This window comes from Mastacembelus armatus, chromosome 21 (assembly GCF_900324485.2).
Source record: "Mastacembelus armatus chromosome 21, fMasArm1.2, whole genome shotgun sequence".
Taxonomy (NCBI): domain Eukaryota; kingdom Metazoa; phylum Chordata; class Actinopteri; order Synbranchiformes; family Mastacembelidae; genus Mastacembelus; species Mastacembelus armatus.
In genome coordinates this window covers 12,370,625-12,387,998 of record NC_046653.1, presented here as the reverse complement: position 1 = coordinate 12,387,998, position 17,374 = coordinate 12,370,625, and the positions used below count along the sequence as shown (strand labels likewise).

At 39.7% G+C, this 17,374-nt stretch overlaps 2 protein-coding genes across 5 annotated transcripts; one reads left to right on the top strand and one right to left on the bottom strand.

The window, feature by feature from the left end:
* Window positions 1–131: 131 nt before the first annotated feature.
* Window positions 132–4,563, bottom strand: ercc1 (excision repair cross-complementation group 1). Its single transcript, XM_026295195.2, has 9 exons — window positions 3,703–4,563; window positions 3,096–3,509; window positions 2,632–2,735; window positions 2,291–2,390; window positions 1,444–1,520; window positions 1,100–1,199; window positions 839–910; window positions 575–643; window positions 132–482 (listed from the first exon to the last, which is right to left on the bottom strand). The coding sequence occupies exons 1-9, from the start codon at window positions 3,760–3,762 to the stop codon at window positions 420–422; spliced, it is 1,059 nt and encodes a 352-aa protein (XP_026150980.1). The 5' UTR covers window positions 3,763–4,563; the 3' UTR covers window positions 132–419.
* On the top strand, window positions 4,558–16,073 carry sona (SON DNA and RNA binding protein a). 4 transcript variants are annotated; one of them, XM_026295194.1, is made up of 10 exons: window positions 4,558–4,685; window positions 6,521–6,617; window positions 6,962–7,172; window positions 8,086–8,162; window positions 8,259–10,085; window positions 10,340–10,730; window positions 10,981–11,510; window positions 11,955–12,442; window positions 12,574–12,666; window positions 13,873–16,073. In XM_026295194.1, the coding sequence occupies exons 2-9, from the start codon at window positions 6,590–6,592 to the stop codon at window positions 12,646–12,648; spliced, it is 3,627 nt and encodes a 1,208-aa protein (XP_026150979.1). In that variant the 5' UTR covers window positions 4,558–4,685; window positions 6,521–6,589; the 3' UTR covers window positions 12,649–12,666; window positions 13,873–16,073. The 4 variants fall into 4 exon arrangements, with proteins under 4 accessions (XP_026150979.1, XP_026150977.1, XP_026150978.1 ...); XM_026295192.1 differs by having other exon boundaries at window positions 6,959–7,172; XM_026295193.2 differs by having other exon boundaries at window positions 4,560–4,697.
* The last annotated feature ends 1,301 nt before the right edge of the window (window positions 16,074–17,374 follow it).

Below are 17,374 nucleotides of genomic sequence, written 5' to 3'. Positions count from 1 at the left end.
TCAGTAACACAAATCATCAAAAGCTTAATTTTAGAATTCAAGTTTCTTTTTTAGCAATACCTTTAAATGATCCCTTGTTTTTATAACTCCCTTGTTCCATGTTGAGAATAAAGTGTAACAAAGAATTCAGGTTTATTATGTAATATAAAAAAAACAATTTATTTTGATTAAAAATAAATTCAACAATGATATCACATAACTCACTGAATTAATGTATAGCACCAATACTTGAAAAGTAAACAAGTCCTGAAAACAGCCCTAGCTGATTCTCAGAGTGAGATCAGTCACATTTTACACGTCTTTCTTTGATTTGGTGTAGAAAGAGAGTTTATAGTATTCAGTACAGTTCTCATGTGTGACTGTTCAATGTGATCAACTTCACACACTTCCAGAAGCATGTCACACATTGGTGAGAAAATTTAGCTGTCTTTTGTTTTCGACTTGAGGAACGGCTTGTGCAGCACATCATAGAGTCGTCTCGCCTGCAAGCACAAAATGTTGACATAGTAGTTAATTCAACAAATGTTTCAGCTACCCTCCATCTGTTCATATCCTACACATGTATTTTACTTACTTTTTGTGGTCCTAAGCCTGGGCAGAGAACCAGGTCTTCCTTAGAGGCACTGATGATTCCTTCTACAGACTGTACAAAAAGTGCACTGACTGAGAACATGCGTAAATGAAGCTAACTAGAATGAAAAGATTAATTCAATGTACACTATCATTTCAGTCTAGATACACAGCAGTTGCAGAAAAGCATCAATCTGTACAGCAAAGATTTATGCTCAGAGTAGCTAATAGACTGAAAATATATTTTTTTTTGTTCAATGGTACTCACCGAGAACGTGGACAGCAAGGTTATGGCATCAGTCTTGTTTATGGACTTAACAGTGGTCAGACAGTCTGTGACCTTAAAACAAACAATGAAATCCTATCAGAATTCAACACTGAAGAAACAATGCAAATCCCTAGGAAATACTGCGATTACTCTGATTGTAGATTATTTTCCTCTACATTTCTATGTGTCTGTATAATGTTCACAAAAAAATGTCTTCCATATTTTTAAAAATCTTTAATTAAAAAGGGTGACTCCACACACCTTTGACAGATAGTCTTTTTCAACTTGCTCCTTCAGTAGGTCTGCTGGTTTCTTTTCATAGGACTTGTATGTTTCCAGGTAACGCCCAGCCTCCTCTGGACTGTCAAATTAACATAACAAAAATATCAGGAATGGATTTTTCATTTACTTTAATTTATGAGATTGCTTGTCTGACACAATGCTACCTTTTAAACAGAAAAAAAGGAAATCAAGAGGAGGCAATTTTCTGCTCAGGATCTGTTGATTCTGGTCTGAATAAGCCAATATAGTTTATGAATTATTGTCCTAGTATGAATCTTATATCAAATTGTCCAATCTTCTTGGCAATACGTTGAGGACCTTACCTCCAAGCCAAGATGAGAGTGCAGTCAGCCATGACACAGATGCGAGCCAGCTCCTTCAATGCGTGATGAGGATCTTTCTAAGATGAAAAACCAATTTCAGTGAGAAAATTGATATTAATTCTTAAAGTTCTTTAAATTGAATTTGGGGCTGTAGGGTTGTTGCAAATAGATTTCCCCCCGCCAAAAATTTTGAACTATGTCTAAGTCTTTTCATAAAATATGTAATATTAGTTAAATGATTTGGTTAATTTTGTAAAAGGTAATATTTCTGAATGTTCTAGTCCTTTTAAAAAATGACTATGGTGATTGTTGTGGAAAACAACACTACCTATTAGATAGAGAGCTACTGTATAACACTTAGTAGACTACAGATATGTAGAGGTATTTGTGTTTTTATTTGGTGTTTGTGCTAACTATATTAACAACTGATCAAATGTGGCCAAATGCTTATATGTCTCCTTGAAAAACTGAAATGTTAAGAGGAAAACAAAGTGATGTAGAAATGGTGTAATAGGGATTCTACATGGCACGTCTTCATGTGTGGCAAGAAAAAAATATATGCTCACTGTAATTTGCACAGCAGCAGCACTTTAAAAGAGCAGTAGGAGTAAGTCACCAAAGTAATTGTACACTTTTTTTTTTTTTTTTTACAGAAAATGTTAAAGTGGGAGATGAACAACATATGCAGAAAACAAGTGACACAACAACATAGGTGCCATTTTTATTTTTAAAATTTTCTTACATCATTGAAGAATTTCAACAGATTTGGTATGTAGTAATCAATTAAAAGAATGTCTTGATCAAAGTCAAGGCCTGTGAATTGATTACAAAACATACTTTTACTTACCACATCCACTTGAACCAGTAGCACTCGCAGGACGAAAGTGTGTCCAAGTTGTTTGAGACGGTCATGGATATAGTTTGGGTTGAGATTGTGGTACCTCAGACTTTATGCCAGGCCCAAATCCAACAACAAAATAACCCGGAGAAAAACAAGATGAAAAAGTTACTCTGCTATCCATCAAATATTAATACACAAGCCAGTGCTTGGCAAAAACAACATACTATATATGACAAGTCCATGACTAAAGGGGGGAAAAAAAAAAAAAAAATCAACATACATTGTTTGCTTCGCCAGCTACACATACACGATGTCACACACATTATTCATGAGGCATAAACACCAACCTGAGGAAGAGAGCACATGTTGTCTGGCCCAAGACATAGTCTGGTACAACATCTCCAAACTCCCATGGGACACTCCTCACAAACTTCAGAATGGGATTTCCCCTCTAAATAAGTAAAAACAAATATGTGCTGTGATATCTACCACTGAGCAACCCCTAATAAACCTGAAAACACTTTATTATTTTTCAGATACAGCATAAGAGCCTGACCTTCTATTCGAAGTACCTAAAACTAAATTACTTGGTCATGTGGCCCTGATATTAAAGAAGCGGGTATGGAGAATGAGTGAACTGATAATTATTGTGCTTTGATATGAACCTTATCTTAATGGTGACATGGTCAGAACCATGAAATGAAAACATTTCCACATTTTGTATAACTATACCAGAAAACCCAAAGATAGCCGAAGAGCTGGCCCCAACTGTTTCAAGTGCCCAACTAAAAGCATTAATTCTGATACCTACCTGTCGAGGACTAACAATAATGCTGCTCCCGGACCCCACAGGTTTAGGACCTATACTGAGGCTTGGGTCTGACCTTTGACAGTTGTCCTCTTTTTGGTCTGTGCCAGACACCTGGGTTTCCTCCCTCTTTTTAACTCCTTCAGTCCTTTTAGTGCAATCCTGACCTGTTTCACATTTTCTTGGAGCAGAGGATAGTGAACCACACTTGCTTTGCTTCAGACTGGTAACTTCAGCTGCTTCAGCTCTGGACAGATTGGAGGGGTCGTCTCTCTGGGGAGCAGTCACATTGCTCTGGACGATATATTCTGCATATGATAAGGGCTGGTCCCCGGACTCAGGAGCAGACTTTGAAGATGCAGCTGAGACTGAGGTGTTTTGTCCTCCTCTAGATGAAGGCAGAAACTGTGGCTTTGGCTGGAATGCAATTATAAAAATCCCGATTAGGCAAAGAATTAACGTATAACAATGATTCGCGTTATAGCAAGACAGTAAGCTCTTTAACAATCTGAAAATTGTAGGTAGTTTGTTAGTTTAACCGGCTGGAAAGCAAGTTAACATTAGCTAGCGTTAGCACTAACAGCTAGCCATTTTCTGGAAAAATACCCACCGGTGTTCTATCTTTGGTGAAAGCAGAATCATCCAGGTTGATGTTAAATCTTTTCTTCATGTTTCTCAACTGATAAAGATTTCAAGTAACTTAAAAACATACTACTGAGTGGTGAAACTCGCTATTGTCTCACTTTGAAATCAACCGACAGGCAAAACAGCAACAATCACAACTTCCGGCCTCCATCCTTCAGAATAAAAGCACGACATCCACAAACATCACCTCCCTTCAAATATGCTTTCTGAGAAATAAAAATTGTCTATTGTCTATAATCAATGTATAATATGTTTTCCTCACAACACGAGTTATAATTAACTCGTAAAAACGTTTAAAATATAAAAGTTGACTGTGGTATACTGGGCACCTTACACAAGAGTGATTTGTAAAGTGAAAACTTAAGCAGGAATTTTAAATTAACACAATATTTTAGGTGCTGGGGTAGTTAAGATTGTCAGGTCTACTTTTTCCCACTTATTTTCACAAACTAAATAAGTACATTTCTAACATTTTAACTATATTTTGTGCTTGAATTAAAAACAAGCATGGATTGTGGATGGATTTTCACCTCATGAGATCCTTTTTGACATCATTCGTACATTAGCACATGAAATAATAATAAAGATTTTCTAAACAAAAACAAAATGTAACTTTAGCATTTGATACGTCACAGTGTTTCACAACTAAAAAAAAACGAAAGACAAAATACATTATACAAATATAATAACTATACATATGTAAAAGAAAGATTTAAACTAAAGTAGAGATGATAAACCATTTGGTGTGCTGCCAGAGTTGAGTTACCAAGGAGACAGTGACGCCGCCATTCAAACCGCGCAGCATGGCATGCTGGGAAACCTTTCTCCATCATGGCGGATCAGTTAGTCGGCTAACGTTAACGTTTAGCATATTCAACGATTTTTTGTTCCCGCACATTTTAGGACTTCAACCATCTGCCATTTTCTGCACAGAGACTGCAGCCATTGGTTAGAAACTGGGTAATTATTTGTTACATAACCGATAACCTTGATGAGCGAACGGACTTGCTTTGTTGAAAGAAGTAACAGCTAAATGTCTTAGCAGGCTAGCTGATCAAATGGCTACGAGTGTGTTAGCTTAACTAGCGCTAATGTTGTAGCATTTCTAGTCTGAATCGCCCCTGAGGCCGCGACATGCTGGCGGCGTGTTTGGCCCTTGTAGCCTTTACGTTGTTAGGCTGGTGAGCGAGCAAAATAATTAGTATTTAATGTAGTATTTTAAATAAAACCACAAAGCTGTTGTTATATTAACTCAAGCTAACGTTGGCTAGCCACAGCTATGTACAATTATTTGTCAATGAACGTTACGGTTAGCTGTGTAAGTGCAGGCCGAGAATGGTTAGTGTTGCCTAACGTGTTAATGCTCTGGTGTTAACGTTACTAACCGCTGAAACTTTTTACTTTCTCAGCTCCAATGTAAACAATTAATAATTTTTGTATAACTTGTTCCTTACTGTATCGGGAATCGAAGGGCAAATTTAGCTCGCGTTTAATGAAATCCAAAGCAGCATGTTAGCGACCGATAGCTATCTAGCTTAAACTGAGCGGACAACGTTCACTACATGTATCAGCTACATAACCTCGTATGGTGGCGCGTTTCAAAGTGAGCGTCATTGTTTTGGGATAAGTGTAAGTTAGGTTCATATTTTCTGCCCGTATGTGATTTGTAAAGTGTATATAAGTCTGGCTTCCTTGTCACTGTTTGAGCAGCAGTGGTTTTCACGTGTTATATGTTTAACGTTATATTGGCTGTGTTAAAGGTTTAAGATTGTAGGACGATTATTTAGTCAGGTGTCTATTAGGTTAATTTATACTCCTTAGCTAAAAGTTTGATCTTTCTACGGCAGACTTGACATTGTCTTTGCGAGTTCTGAGTAAGGAAATATTGATGGTTTAAATTGTAAGTATGCCAGGTTTCACAATTAAATATTTAGAAACTTTATTTGTATTAGCAGTCCAACCTCACTGTAGTCATGCAGGGAGTTTTGCCTGTGTTGGGTTTGAAGAGGTTCTAAATAGTTGTGCATGTTTATTTGCTTATGCTATCAATCAGCCTGCATTTTTTTAGTCCTAGTAGATCATGTTTTTATTTGTGGTGTTAAGGTAGGGTCTTTAGCTGCTTGCAGTCTCTTAATTACGTAATTAATTAAGTTGGCTGTTAGAGATATTCTGTTCTAGTGCACCTTTTTTAAAAACTTTAATCTTTCAAAACTGTGTACTATAATCTGATTATAAAGCTTTTTACAGACTAAAGCTAGATACCAAATGTTAGATTTTCAGTTATCTTCTTGACCTTTAATGTTTGTGACTTATAATGTTATCTAAGCATTAATAGGATGGTTGTGTGTTCAGAGGTGACCTGTTTGATTGCTAATTAGTCAACCTGAAAATATGAATATATAGGGTTTGCAGGGGTACAAATGATTGTGAGAAGAATACATACATGCTACCATGTTTGGGCCAACGTTTTATTGTTTGTCTTCTGCCTCAATTTAAAACAAAGTGAAACTTAAATGTTAGCTCCAAGCGTTGTCTTTTTCATTTCTTGTCTGCATTGTTGGTTTTAATCACACTGAGGTCATGTACAGCAGCAGTCTTAATACAACAAACATGGGAAAAAAATCCCTACCATTGTGAGACTAGAGGAAGAAATAATGTACAGCTTTTGTTCACATTATTTTAGATGTGTACCATGCTGGTGCATGGCTATGATATATCTGCTTGGTGTGTTGGTGCTGCATTCTTTAATGTTTGAGTTAAAGGAGCTTTGTTTTTCTTGTCAGTGTTGAGTAAGGGCGCAGCACACCAGTGACATTAAGAGGGCCTTTTACTGCATCAAAAGGAGTAATACAATGGAATGTGCAGTGGACATCCCCTCAGGTGAGTGATATACAGTCCAAACAAATCTTTTTTTATTTGCATCAATTTTGTTTTAATTTCATTTACAGCTCTCATCTAGTGTGTTCTAGAAAAACTGTTCTGATGTTATGATATTGAGAAGTTGGACAGTTGTTACTTTGTAAGCTCTTGAATAAGATTATGTCATTATGTACAGGAAAACTGTTCCTGTTTGTCTGAAAAACAGTTAGCAAAATATGATAATATGGTTGCTTGTGGCATGCCTTGTAATTGGTATTCCCTTTGTATGGAACAACAGCAGTATATAAAATTGTGCATTGTCAAGGCGGAAATCTAAGCAGCATCTGCCAAATGTTCCTTAGCAGGTGAGGATGAGGCACCTGAGAAAGATGACATGAATGCTAAGGAAGGGAATGAACCGCCTCATAAGAAAAACAAGAAACACAGAAAACACAAGAGCAAGAAGAAGAAGAGGAGGAGGAAGGGGGAAAAGGAGAGCAGTTCAGAATCTGGTGCTGAGTCCGATGCAGAGCCACCACCTCCACCTCCAAGGCCTATGAGGACTACCAGAGCCAGGTCAGGAAATTTTGAAATTTAGTTAAACTGCCAAGTAAACTAAATGTGCTGCAGCTATCTAAAATAGTGAGATGTGTAAACACACATTTTGCTTTTTAAAAAAATGTAACATCAAGACACCATTTTGTCAAGAATTATAGTTTCTCATCTATTAGTCAAAATTTCATATCTCTAATTTGCATCTCATCAGATGTCACATTAAACTGTCCACTATTTAAATATGAGAGCAGTTTATGAAATGCATTACAGTTACATTTCAGTGGAAAGGTGGTGAATTTTTTTTTTTTGGTGGTTGTCATTAAAAATGTAAATTGTACAACATTTGACACCAAGCTACATGTTGACAGAGATGTAGTAGGCCTAGTCTAGAATGTGGTTTGAAATTAAAAAACATTCTGTGTTATTTAGTGAAATTGTCTGCAAGAATTAACCAGTTCAGTTAAGGTCATTATTACACATACAATTTTGTGCCTTACCCAAATTGAAAAGGTGCTCTACATGTGTTTTGTATCGTCAACTTAAATTTCACCCGAGGCAAGGAAAACTTAAGTTCTGGATTCTGCGGCTCTACCTGGGACATTTCTGTGTAGTTCTGCCTGTGTCTGCATGGGTTTTCTCTGGGAACTCTAGCTTGCAGCATCCTCATACAGTCCAAAAACATTCTAATGGAGGTTAGGTTGACTAGTCACGCTAAATTGCCTCTAGGTGTGAATTTGAATGTGTTTGTCTCTATGTGTCAGCCCTGTGATAGACTGGCAGTCTGCCCAGGTGTACCCCGTCAAATGTCTAAAGTCAGCTGGGACTGCCTCCAGCACCACTGCGACCCTGCATAGCAGGACAAAGCGATAGGTGATGGATGGATGGACAGGGAAAACTATTTATTTTGTGAACATATTTTCATGTGTATTTGCAGTGCCAGACTGGCAGCAGCTGCAGGAGCTGCAGACAATGCTGGGATGAAGGAGGAGAGTAAAAGGGATGTTATAACAGGTAGGAGATCCTTAAAAATAAGCATTATTTATATTTAGAAAAAATAATGAAATATTTGCTATGATTTTTTTTTTTAACCATTACTTACTGTCTCAGATCATGTGGAAGGAGATGCAAAATCCAAAAAACACAAAAGACATGCTGCCAAGAAGAAGAAAAAGAAGAGAAAGAAAGATGAAAAGCAGGAAAAGAAATCTCCATCTCACTCTCCATCTGAAAGCAGCTCAGCCTCCGGTTCTGAATCTGAAGGTCAAGGAGGTAAAGGGGCTGGTGATGGCAAATATTCTCCAGCTATAGCATGTGACCTTCAAGAACCAGTATCCAAACTGGGATCAAAAAGCAAACGAGTAGAGGAAAAGGGAGTTCTGAACCTTACACAGAAACCTGAATTGCTTGGAGTGAAGAAAGAGGAGATATCTGATATGGATGTGTCCCAGACTGGAGGAAAGAGTAGTAACACCAATGGATCAGAAAAGGATATTGGGTCACCCTCTGTAGCCCAGGATGAGATAACACAGACATCAGTTCGAGTTAAGGCAGAGGGTAGTCATGGTGATGGTGCATTTACTCATGCCCAGGAACTGCCGGATATCATCCCAAAACAGGAAGGTACTACCCCCAGAGATGACCCAGGCTTGACAGATCAAACTGTTTTGTTTCAGAGGGTAAAAGTTGAGGAACATGATTCTTCCAGGTCTCCTTCCCCTTCCAAGGACCTAGATATTAAGAGGTCTGAGTCAAGTCATGGTCAGTCACCAACACCTAGTGCCAGTAGGCAGAATTCCGGTGGTCAGACAGCAACACCAATAAAAGAACGGTCAAGAACCCATTCCAGGTCCGCCTCAAAGGAGAAAAGGTCTACAACTCCTCTAAAGAGTCAGCAACTGTCCCACTCTCAGTCCCCTAGCTGTATGAGGAAGTCACCCTCACCATTAACCAAGTTTCCCAAGAAAGGTAGCTGTCCTTCCCGGTCCACCTCTCGCTCCCCTAGTCCCCAGAAGAAGGTGTCAAGATCCCCAAAGAAGTCCAAGTCCCCCAAGCGGCGACGAAGTTCATTATCCATTTCCCCAAAGCGGCGCAGAAGTTCTCCCTCTCCTAAAAGAAAAGTGTCACGATCACCTAAACGCAGTGGGCGTAGGTCTCCCTCTTTATCCCGGTCTCCAAGGAGAAGTCGAAGGTCAGAGTCACGTACCCGTGGAGGCACGAGGCGCTCCCGGACTCGCTCACCTAGACGAGGTGGTGCAGCTGGTAGACGTTCACGGTCCCATTCGGTTACTAGAACTCGTCGCTCGCATTCTAGATCCAGACGCGTTGTTCGTCGTTCAAGGTCACGGTCACCAGCAAGGCGTGCAGGAGGCAGGCGGTCCAGAAGTCGGTCCTTGTCACGACGTAGGAGGTCTCCCCCTCCCAGATCCCGCCGCTCACGTTCCCGGTCAATTCGCAGGAGCAGGCGGACTCGTTCACGTTCTCTTGTAGTCCCTAAACGCAGCCGTCGCTCCAGATCCAGGACTCCACGCAAACGAACGAAATCCAGGACCCCACCCTCCAGAAGGCGGTCTAAGTCCCCAGTCAGAAAGCGCTCTCGGTCCACTGCCAAGAGAAATCGTTCTCCACCAAGGTCCGGCAAACGCTCCAAATCTCGTTCATTGTCTCGAAGGCACAGATCAAAGTCACACTCTCCACCACCTGGCAAGATGAGGTCCAAATCACCTAAGAAGAGTGGGAAAAGGTCAAAATCCAAATCTGCCTCTGTGGGCTTGAACAGATCTAAATCCAAGTCTAGGTCTGTGTCAAGTGATGGGCGGTCTGACAGCTCCTCCCCACCCAGATCTACATCTTCCTCTCCTCTTAAAACAAAGAAGCCATCTTCTCCTAAGGAGGAGCACACAACTGAAGAAGGTGCAGGACTTTTAGCTACAACAGGTCAGACCTTTTTTTTTTTTTTTATTATTATTCTTAAATTTTAAGTAAATTACAATAGTTAAAACTATGGTGTCTCCAGAGCTATCAGCATTCTCTGCCTATCAGGTCACGGTCACCAAACTGTTTCTTCAAGCTTATAGCAGAATTGCTAGTTAAGATCTTGCTCATTGACTGAACTCTCATGATTAAATTTGTGTTTTACCGTAAAATATTTTAACGTCTTTATGCTATGTCATATAACATGTACAATGCAGGTGGCTGGAAACCCATGTCCTCAGAAGCTGTCTCCAGCCCCCAAGCTGTAAGCTCCTCAGAAAACTTGCAGGAGCCGCTTGATCCCAGCCAAAACAAGGAGCAGATGGAGCATACTAGCTCATCCAATGAACAAGATGGTTCCAGGTCTAGTTCCCAGGAGCCTAAACCAGATAAGTCAGGTTGTTCAGAAGGCTCAGATGAAGAAGAGGATTCCTCCTCTCCAGTTAAAACTAAATGCCAGAGAAGCACCTCACGTTCAGCATCTCCAGAAGGGCAGAAGAAGCAGCTGTCCAAGTCACAGTCACCTACAGATTGCAGGAAACTTTCACGTTCAACTTCATCGCCTCGACGATCAACGTCCAAGTCTACATCGAGACGGAAGCAATCCAGGTTTGTGCTGTGTTATTGTATGCATGCACCCATCCTACATCACAAATAAGACTTTCTGTCTCCTTATGAAGTAAATTACCACCTGAAGCCCTGTAATCATCAGATCCATTCTTAAATTACTCTGTTTTAGTAAACATAAACAGATTGTTTTAGCAATGCTGCTCTACTGCTTGTTATGTGAATGTTATCCCATTATATTGGGTTCCAGCATTGTGTACAGTTATTGATTTTACTATTTATCTTTCCTCAGGTCCAAGTCTCCAGTGAGAAAAAGAGAATCTGTCTCTCCTTCAGGGAAGAAGAAGCGACGGTCTAAATCACGTAGCCCTGCCTGGCGGCGGCGATCACGTTCTCGTTCCACCGCACGACGCAAGCGTTCACGCTCCAAGTCTCGAACCAGAATCAGGAGGTCCAAGTCTCGCTCTCTGACTCGCAAGCGGCGATCTCGAACCCGTTCACCCGGCGGTCGAGGTCGAAGGAGGTCCAAATCCACTGACAGGAGTAAGCGATCCAAGAGCCGCTCCACAGGCCGTAGGAAAAGGTCCAGGTCAGGAGAAAGAAGCAGGCGATCTAGGTCGCGTTCCTCTGATCGTAGACGCAGATCTAGATCAAGGGGCCGTGGGAGGCGCCCAGTGTTTCGCAGCCGTTCATTTGATCGACGGGACAGGTGGAAGAGGGAACCTAGTCATTCTCCAGTTCTCATCCTCCGCAAACAGCGCCGCTCAGGGTCACGGACACGACGCAGCACCAGCAAAACTCCTCCACGGCTGACTGAACTGGGTAAGACTTTTAGATACAAATGACAGTCATATTTAAATGTGATTTGATTTTTATAAACATTCATTTTACATTCCATTTTACACAATTCTTCATATTTTTTAGGGCTGCAACAACTAATTGATAAAACTCATCAAAATTCATTATTGAAATAGCTGGCTACCAATGTATTTAGTGATGGAGCTGTTTGACACAGTGTACTGTTGCAGAGATAAACATGGCAGAAGCGGAGAAGAATAAAAGTCACATTTTCAATAATTAAACAATTTTTACATTTATTATGTAGATGGGGGGGCTTCTGTTAGATAATCTGTAAGATAATCAGATAGTTTTTTGGTTGTACATTGCTCATATGCTCAGTCTTGTCCAATTTCGCTCCTTCAGTATGCTCCTGATTGACAATTGTACTACATAACTCCTGTTTCTCTGCTGTCCCTGCATCCACAGATAAGGACCAGTTGTTGGAGATAGCGAAGGCTAATGCTGCTGCCATGTGTGCTAAAGCAGGAGTTCCCATTCCTGAGAGTCTTCGGCCAAAGGCCATTCTTCAGCTCCCTCTACCCACTCCCTCTCCCACCCCTCTTTCCTTACCTCTACCTTTACCTCTTCCAATGGGCATGGGAATGCCCAACATGCCGAATATGCCCAACATGGGTCCAATGGGGTTACCCAATATTCCGGGAATGCCCAACATGTCAAACATCACAATGAGTGCTGCCATGGCAAGCATGACAGCAGCTACTATGACAGCTGCCTTGACCAACATGGGTGCCCTGGCAGCCATGCCTCCCCTTGCCCCACTTCCTACCATCACTAACAAGCCTCCCCCATGCCTCGCTCCCCCAACACCAGCCCTTAACCTGGACCACATTGAGGAAGCCAAGAGGAAGGTCACTCAGCAAGCCAACATACACACCATCAAGGAGCTTACTGAGGTAAATTTGTGTTTTTGTTGAGATTAATTATATGGTATGTTTGAAAGAAAGTGATGATCAGTAATGTGTTATGTGTTTTGGGGGATGTGCCAAAGTAACAAACCAATGGTTTTCTGTCTGTGTTCATGTAGAAATGTAAGATGATCGCAAACAGCAAGGAGGAGATGGCCGTTGCTAAACCCCATGTGTCAGATGATGAAAGCTAAAACTACCAAGCACTCAGGGTAAAATTTCCAATCCTCCTTCTTTTGTCAGACTTTTTATAATCACTCATTAAAAGCATTTGACATACCATGTTTCTCATTTCCATACTTTAGCTAATACATTTATAATAGCATAGCAATAACATAATTATTGCTAATATGTGAATGTTAGTTTTTCAGAAATACTGTACTTGTGTGTTTATTCTTAAGCTAATTAAATTGATGTCAGCCTTGTCCAGCTGATCACTAATTCAATAGCAACATAGTGACTGACCACCTTAATTTGGGTCATCTGCACTATTCTACCACAGAGTTCCTCTTTTTTGTTTTTCGGACCATATTTGAAAAAATAGTTAAACATGCCATGTTTGCCTGTTCTCGGCAGTGGCTAGCTAAATTGAAGAAATTGCCTTTTTTTTTTTGGTTTTTTTTTTTTTTTCATTTTTCTTTTTTCGCACTGTTCAGACAGGTGTCATATGTGCTTTAAGTGAAATGCCATCAGGCCTTCTCATCACTAAATAATTATTCTGTACAGGGCTTGAAATTGCGACTATTATTTGCACGTGGCCAAAATTAAGTCGGAGCAACCTCAAAATATGTTTGGTAGCACATGTGCGAGTGCTAATAATTATCGTGCGACCAATTTCTTTGGCTGGCGAGAGTGGTAGAAAAAGCTCTAATGTTGTGCCTTTAACGCAAAAAAAAGGTTGCATCATTATTTTTACCGGCGTCACTGCATCTCTGAAGAACAGCACTGAAATGAAGAGGACGCTGGAAGACCCCCCCCCCGCCCATCTGCCATTTAAAAAAAAAAAAAAAAAGAAAAACGGGACAACTTCAGCAGTTCTGCTGGACCGCGATGTGGTAGATGTCGAAGCTGATGTGGTTAGGAGTAAATTTCCAGCCCAGCAGATGAGAAGCCAAAGTCAGAGTGGCAGTTACAATATTTTCAATAAAGGAGATATGTTAAATAAACAGTACTGTGCAAAAGTTTTACCCACTAAAAAATTCACAGCAGATGCTTTTAATATAAATCACACTTCTCAAAGTTAGGAGCACCAGTGCTGCCATGTAAAAAAGGTCATTTCTAGCTCTGCTGTATGTTGTGTAGATAACCCTTGGTTATAATGAGGACTAATGTTGTTTTCTGTAGATACTCATCGATTATTTTATCTTTTAATTAATAAACCAAAATGTTTGAATCCTTGTTTTTATGTCTGCACACAGCCACTCTCCTCAGAGGACTGAAGGACAATGTAAAAATACTTTACAGGAGGACATACCTTTACTCAGTTCCCTTTGGCAGCCAGATATCCTAACTGAGCCTCATAAACCACCAAGAAGAAGAGCACCCTCGTCACAGTTACAGTGTAGGAGCACCGGCACCAGCCCCTGCCCCACTCTGTCCTCAGTTTGTTTGTGTTTGTGTGAGACAGCAGAAGACTGGTAGCTTGTGATACCACTTTAGAAAATTGGACACGCTGACATGTGTGCAGAGTTGTATGAGTGTATGGTGAGTCCAGTGAGCGTGAGCCTGAGTGTGCGTGCATGTGTATATAGTGACTGTGACGACCACCCCCTCAGTGTCGCTGCTCATTTAAGCAGTCACTGTTGTAAAGACTGAAGAGGAAACAAACCAAACTAACTAGTGGCGCAAACGTTTTTGTAAAAGATTAATTTCTCTACAGTTGTTTTATGCTTTCTTAAATGATTGTGTTAAGTGGAAACTGCTTCTTTGTTCTGCTGTATTCCCTCAGTTATCTCTAGTCCCTGGTTTTATAAATAAATAATGCAGACAAAGTTTTGTTAGATCATCACGATACGTTTCCATAAGCCTGGCTCTCCAGGGCAAATGAGCGCTGACATGTTGTGAATCCTGGCACAGGGTGCCAGGTCTGATTATTCTGAAGGAAGGAAATAACTGAATATATCGGCTACAAAAAGAAGGTTCAAATTTTGCCTGGCGAATTGTCTTCACTCATAAAATATTAACTAACTTTTGTACAGCCCTGGGTGTGATTGTTGTTTTTTTTTTGTTTTTGTTTTTTTTTTCCCTTCATTTTTAATGGCGCCAAGTTAATCTTTGACTCTAACGTGGTCTTTCATTTGGGCTTTGTTGGGATTTTTTTTAAATTCCGGTTAGGAAACATGCTTGCTGTAGATTTGAATAGGCGCCATCTATGACCCTCGGTTTACAACCTTTCATGCATTTGTCTGTTGTGCAGAGAACTATAATTCATAATGTCAGATACACAGGAAGCATGAATATGTTCTGTGAAATTCCCACAATAGCATTTTTCTGTCATATGTCATCGGAGTTTATCTTTCTAAGTGAGCAGAATTTGAGAGCAGGTTGCTGGCTAACATAATATTTGACACTAGTGGTGAGAATCAGATAACAGCTAGAATCTGGTTGACTCCCTGAGCCACAATTTTTTTTTTTACTTTCACAATTGGAGCTTCCCTCACAACAAACAACAGGATACATAATGCAATTTGTCTTTACTGTTAGTGCTGCAAATTGAGGTTATCACTTTTTAAGAAGAAAATTTGCATTCTGCTGTGACTGAAGAGATTATCTTACATACACTTTAGCACGACATGCCTTTCTGTCGGCATTATGAAAACATTTATTAAAACAAATTCCATTGATATCTTTAGGCACCAATGAAGAGCATAATGGAAAAAATGACTTGTTATTATAGGGTTGAGCAATGTCCTGAGCTGTGACATTGTTAAATGTTTTGGTGTGTTAGACAATCAGATTTTTTTTTGGCTCAAGTTGCTTTTTTAAAGCAACCACATGAAATGTAATCATTATGCAACACCGTATTCAGGTGGCAAACAGGACAGAGTTGTTACAGGAAATCAAATTAGTAGTTGTGTGCAAACATGAAAAACCCAACAAGCCCGTCTCATTTAATCCACTGATACAGTCTTTCTTTTTTTAACCTCGATACTGTTAGCCTGAACTGTGTACAGTCTATTTGTGTGAGCTGGGTAAACAGTCTGTGTTTTCACTGCAAGCATTTCTGCCACTGGTTAACTGGAGAACGAAGAGAAAACTGGTGCTTTTGGGGAGACTGGCAGTGATGATTTTTTTTTTTTTTTTTTCTGATTTTTAAGAGGTCTTTTTTTCAAAAGTCCCATTTATTTTCACCAGGGACGGGAATATTTCTCCTGTGCCATCCTCCCATACCCAGGGCTGTTGAAGTGTGCGAGAGAGTCCTTGAACGTTATGTCAGACTGTAACTTGACGCTGTACCAAAAGTGTTGAACTGTTGAATTGATTCCCTGAGGTAATCTAGTTATTTTAATGACAGGAAAAAAAGAAAAGGCATTTTAGGATTCATTTTTTGGTCGTTTGAATAGGATAATGCTTGCTTTGTAAATAAATGTGTTGATTATTAAAAACTCAGTGATCCTTATATGTTTGCTTCTGTGTGATCTGTTCACTTTAGTCAGGTTCTTATTGTGAAACTGAACCTATGGTTAAATGCCTGCTAGAAACGGAAATGGGAATAAAGTGGAGTTTAGACTGACCCACTATGATTGGAGTGTTTTACATTATGGTGAAAAGGTTCTAATAGGTTATGTGTGATGAAATTGAAGTGAATATATCATTTTACTGTGTATATACTCTATACCTAATTATCTCAATTATGTGAAATGTACTTTACATAGTGTTTTTTTTTTGGTTCTTATATTTTGAAAAGGGTACGTAATTAGTTTTCTAAATCATGGGGAGGATATGAGAAATGCATGGCTAATGTTCCACCAAATATCATCTGGTTCCACCTAGTGGAGTTTGTGATTAGTGAAAACACATGGGAAATCAGCAGGACCGAGTGAAACCTGTGAAAAGATGAATAGGCTGCAGCTCATTTAAAATTGTGACAAATTTGTGGAGGAGTGTTTCTTTTAAAAATGACAGTAGAGAGTTGTTTAAAAAAATATCAGTGGGGCCAGATAAACAGTCAATTTCATCAGAATTTAATTTCAGATAAGCTGAATTTGCTTCGAGTTGTGCATCCTTATGTTTTAAAAACAAAATGTGACTGCAGGAGATCGTTTTATGTCTTTCTAACCCAGGGTGGACTCAGCTATTGACTTGACGTTTTTGTTTGTATTGATGTTTTTATATTTGAAGCACCCTATTAAATATGTCAAAAACCTTATCTCATCTACCCTGACATTACATTTACATTAGACAATATTAGCGCAAAGCTAATATACCAGTTCACTGCTCCATATGGTCACCATGCCACAGATCCCATTTCACATATAAGGTTGTAAATGGACCAATGTGTAAATGTGTGGCACAAGCAAGTGACAAAATACTGTAACATACAAAAGGATAAAAACAAGCTCCTGGGTTTTTTGTTACCAAAGTGCTGGAAGCTCCATGTGAGTTTCCTTTATTTAACGTGCCCGCCAGGTGTGAAGGAATTCATACAGTAAATGTTATCCAGTTGTGTATTGCTCAGCAGAGAGTGACCAGAACGCAGAGCTGTAATGAAATAATAATGAAAGACTTCACAGCAGCTGGAACCTCAGTAGCACAGCTTGATTGTACAATATATTGATTTGCTAGGATTTGTGCTTACTGGTTCATCATTAAAATGAACCAGTAAGTGGTGGATCTGGAAATTTTTACATGGGGCGGCGAAAGGTTTTGGTAGGGTGGCATAAGAAGGTGATATACGTGGGTCCTAATACACAGTAATAA

Coding starts and splice junctions, on each gene's coding strand:
- sona (XM_026295192.1), top strand. CDS start 6,590: ATGGAATGTGCAGTGGACATCCCCTCAG. Junction 6,618..6,958: donor TGCAGTGGACATCCCCTCAG/GTGAGTGATATA, acceptor AATGTTCCTTAG/CAGGTGAGGATGAGGCACCT. Junction 11,511..11,954: donor TCCACGGCTGACTGAACTGG/GTAAGACTTTTA, acceptor CTGCATCCACAG/ATAAGGACCAGTTGTTGGAG.
- ercc1 (XM_026295195.2), bottom strand. CDS start 3,762: ATGAAGAAAAGATTTAACATCAACCTGGATGATTCTGCTTTCACCAAA. Junction 2,736..3,095: donor TTATTGTTAGTCCTCGACAG/GTAGGTATCAGA, acceptor TTACTTATTTAG/AGGGGAAATCCCATTCTGAA. Junction 1,521..2,290: donor TACTGGTTCAAGTGGATGTG/GTAAGTAAAAGT, acceptor TTTTCATCTTAG/AAAGATCCTCATCACGCATT.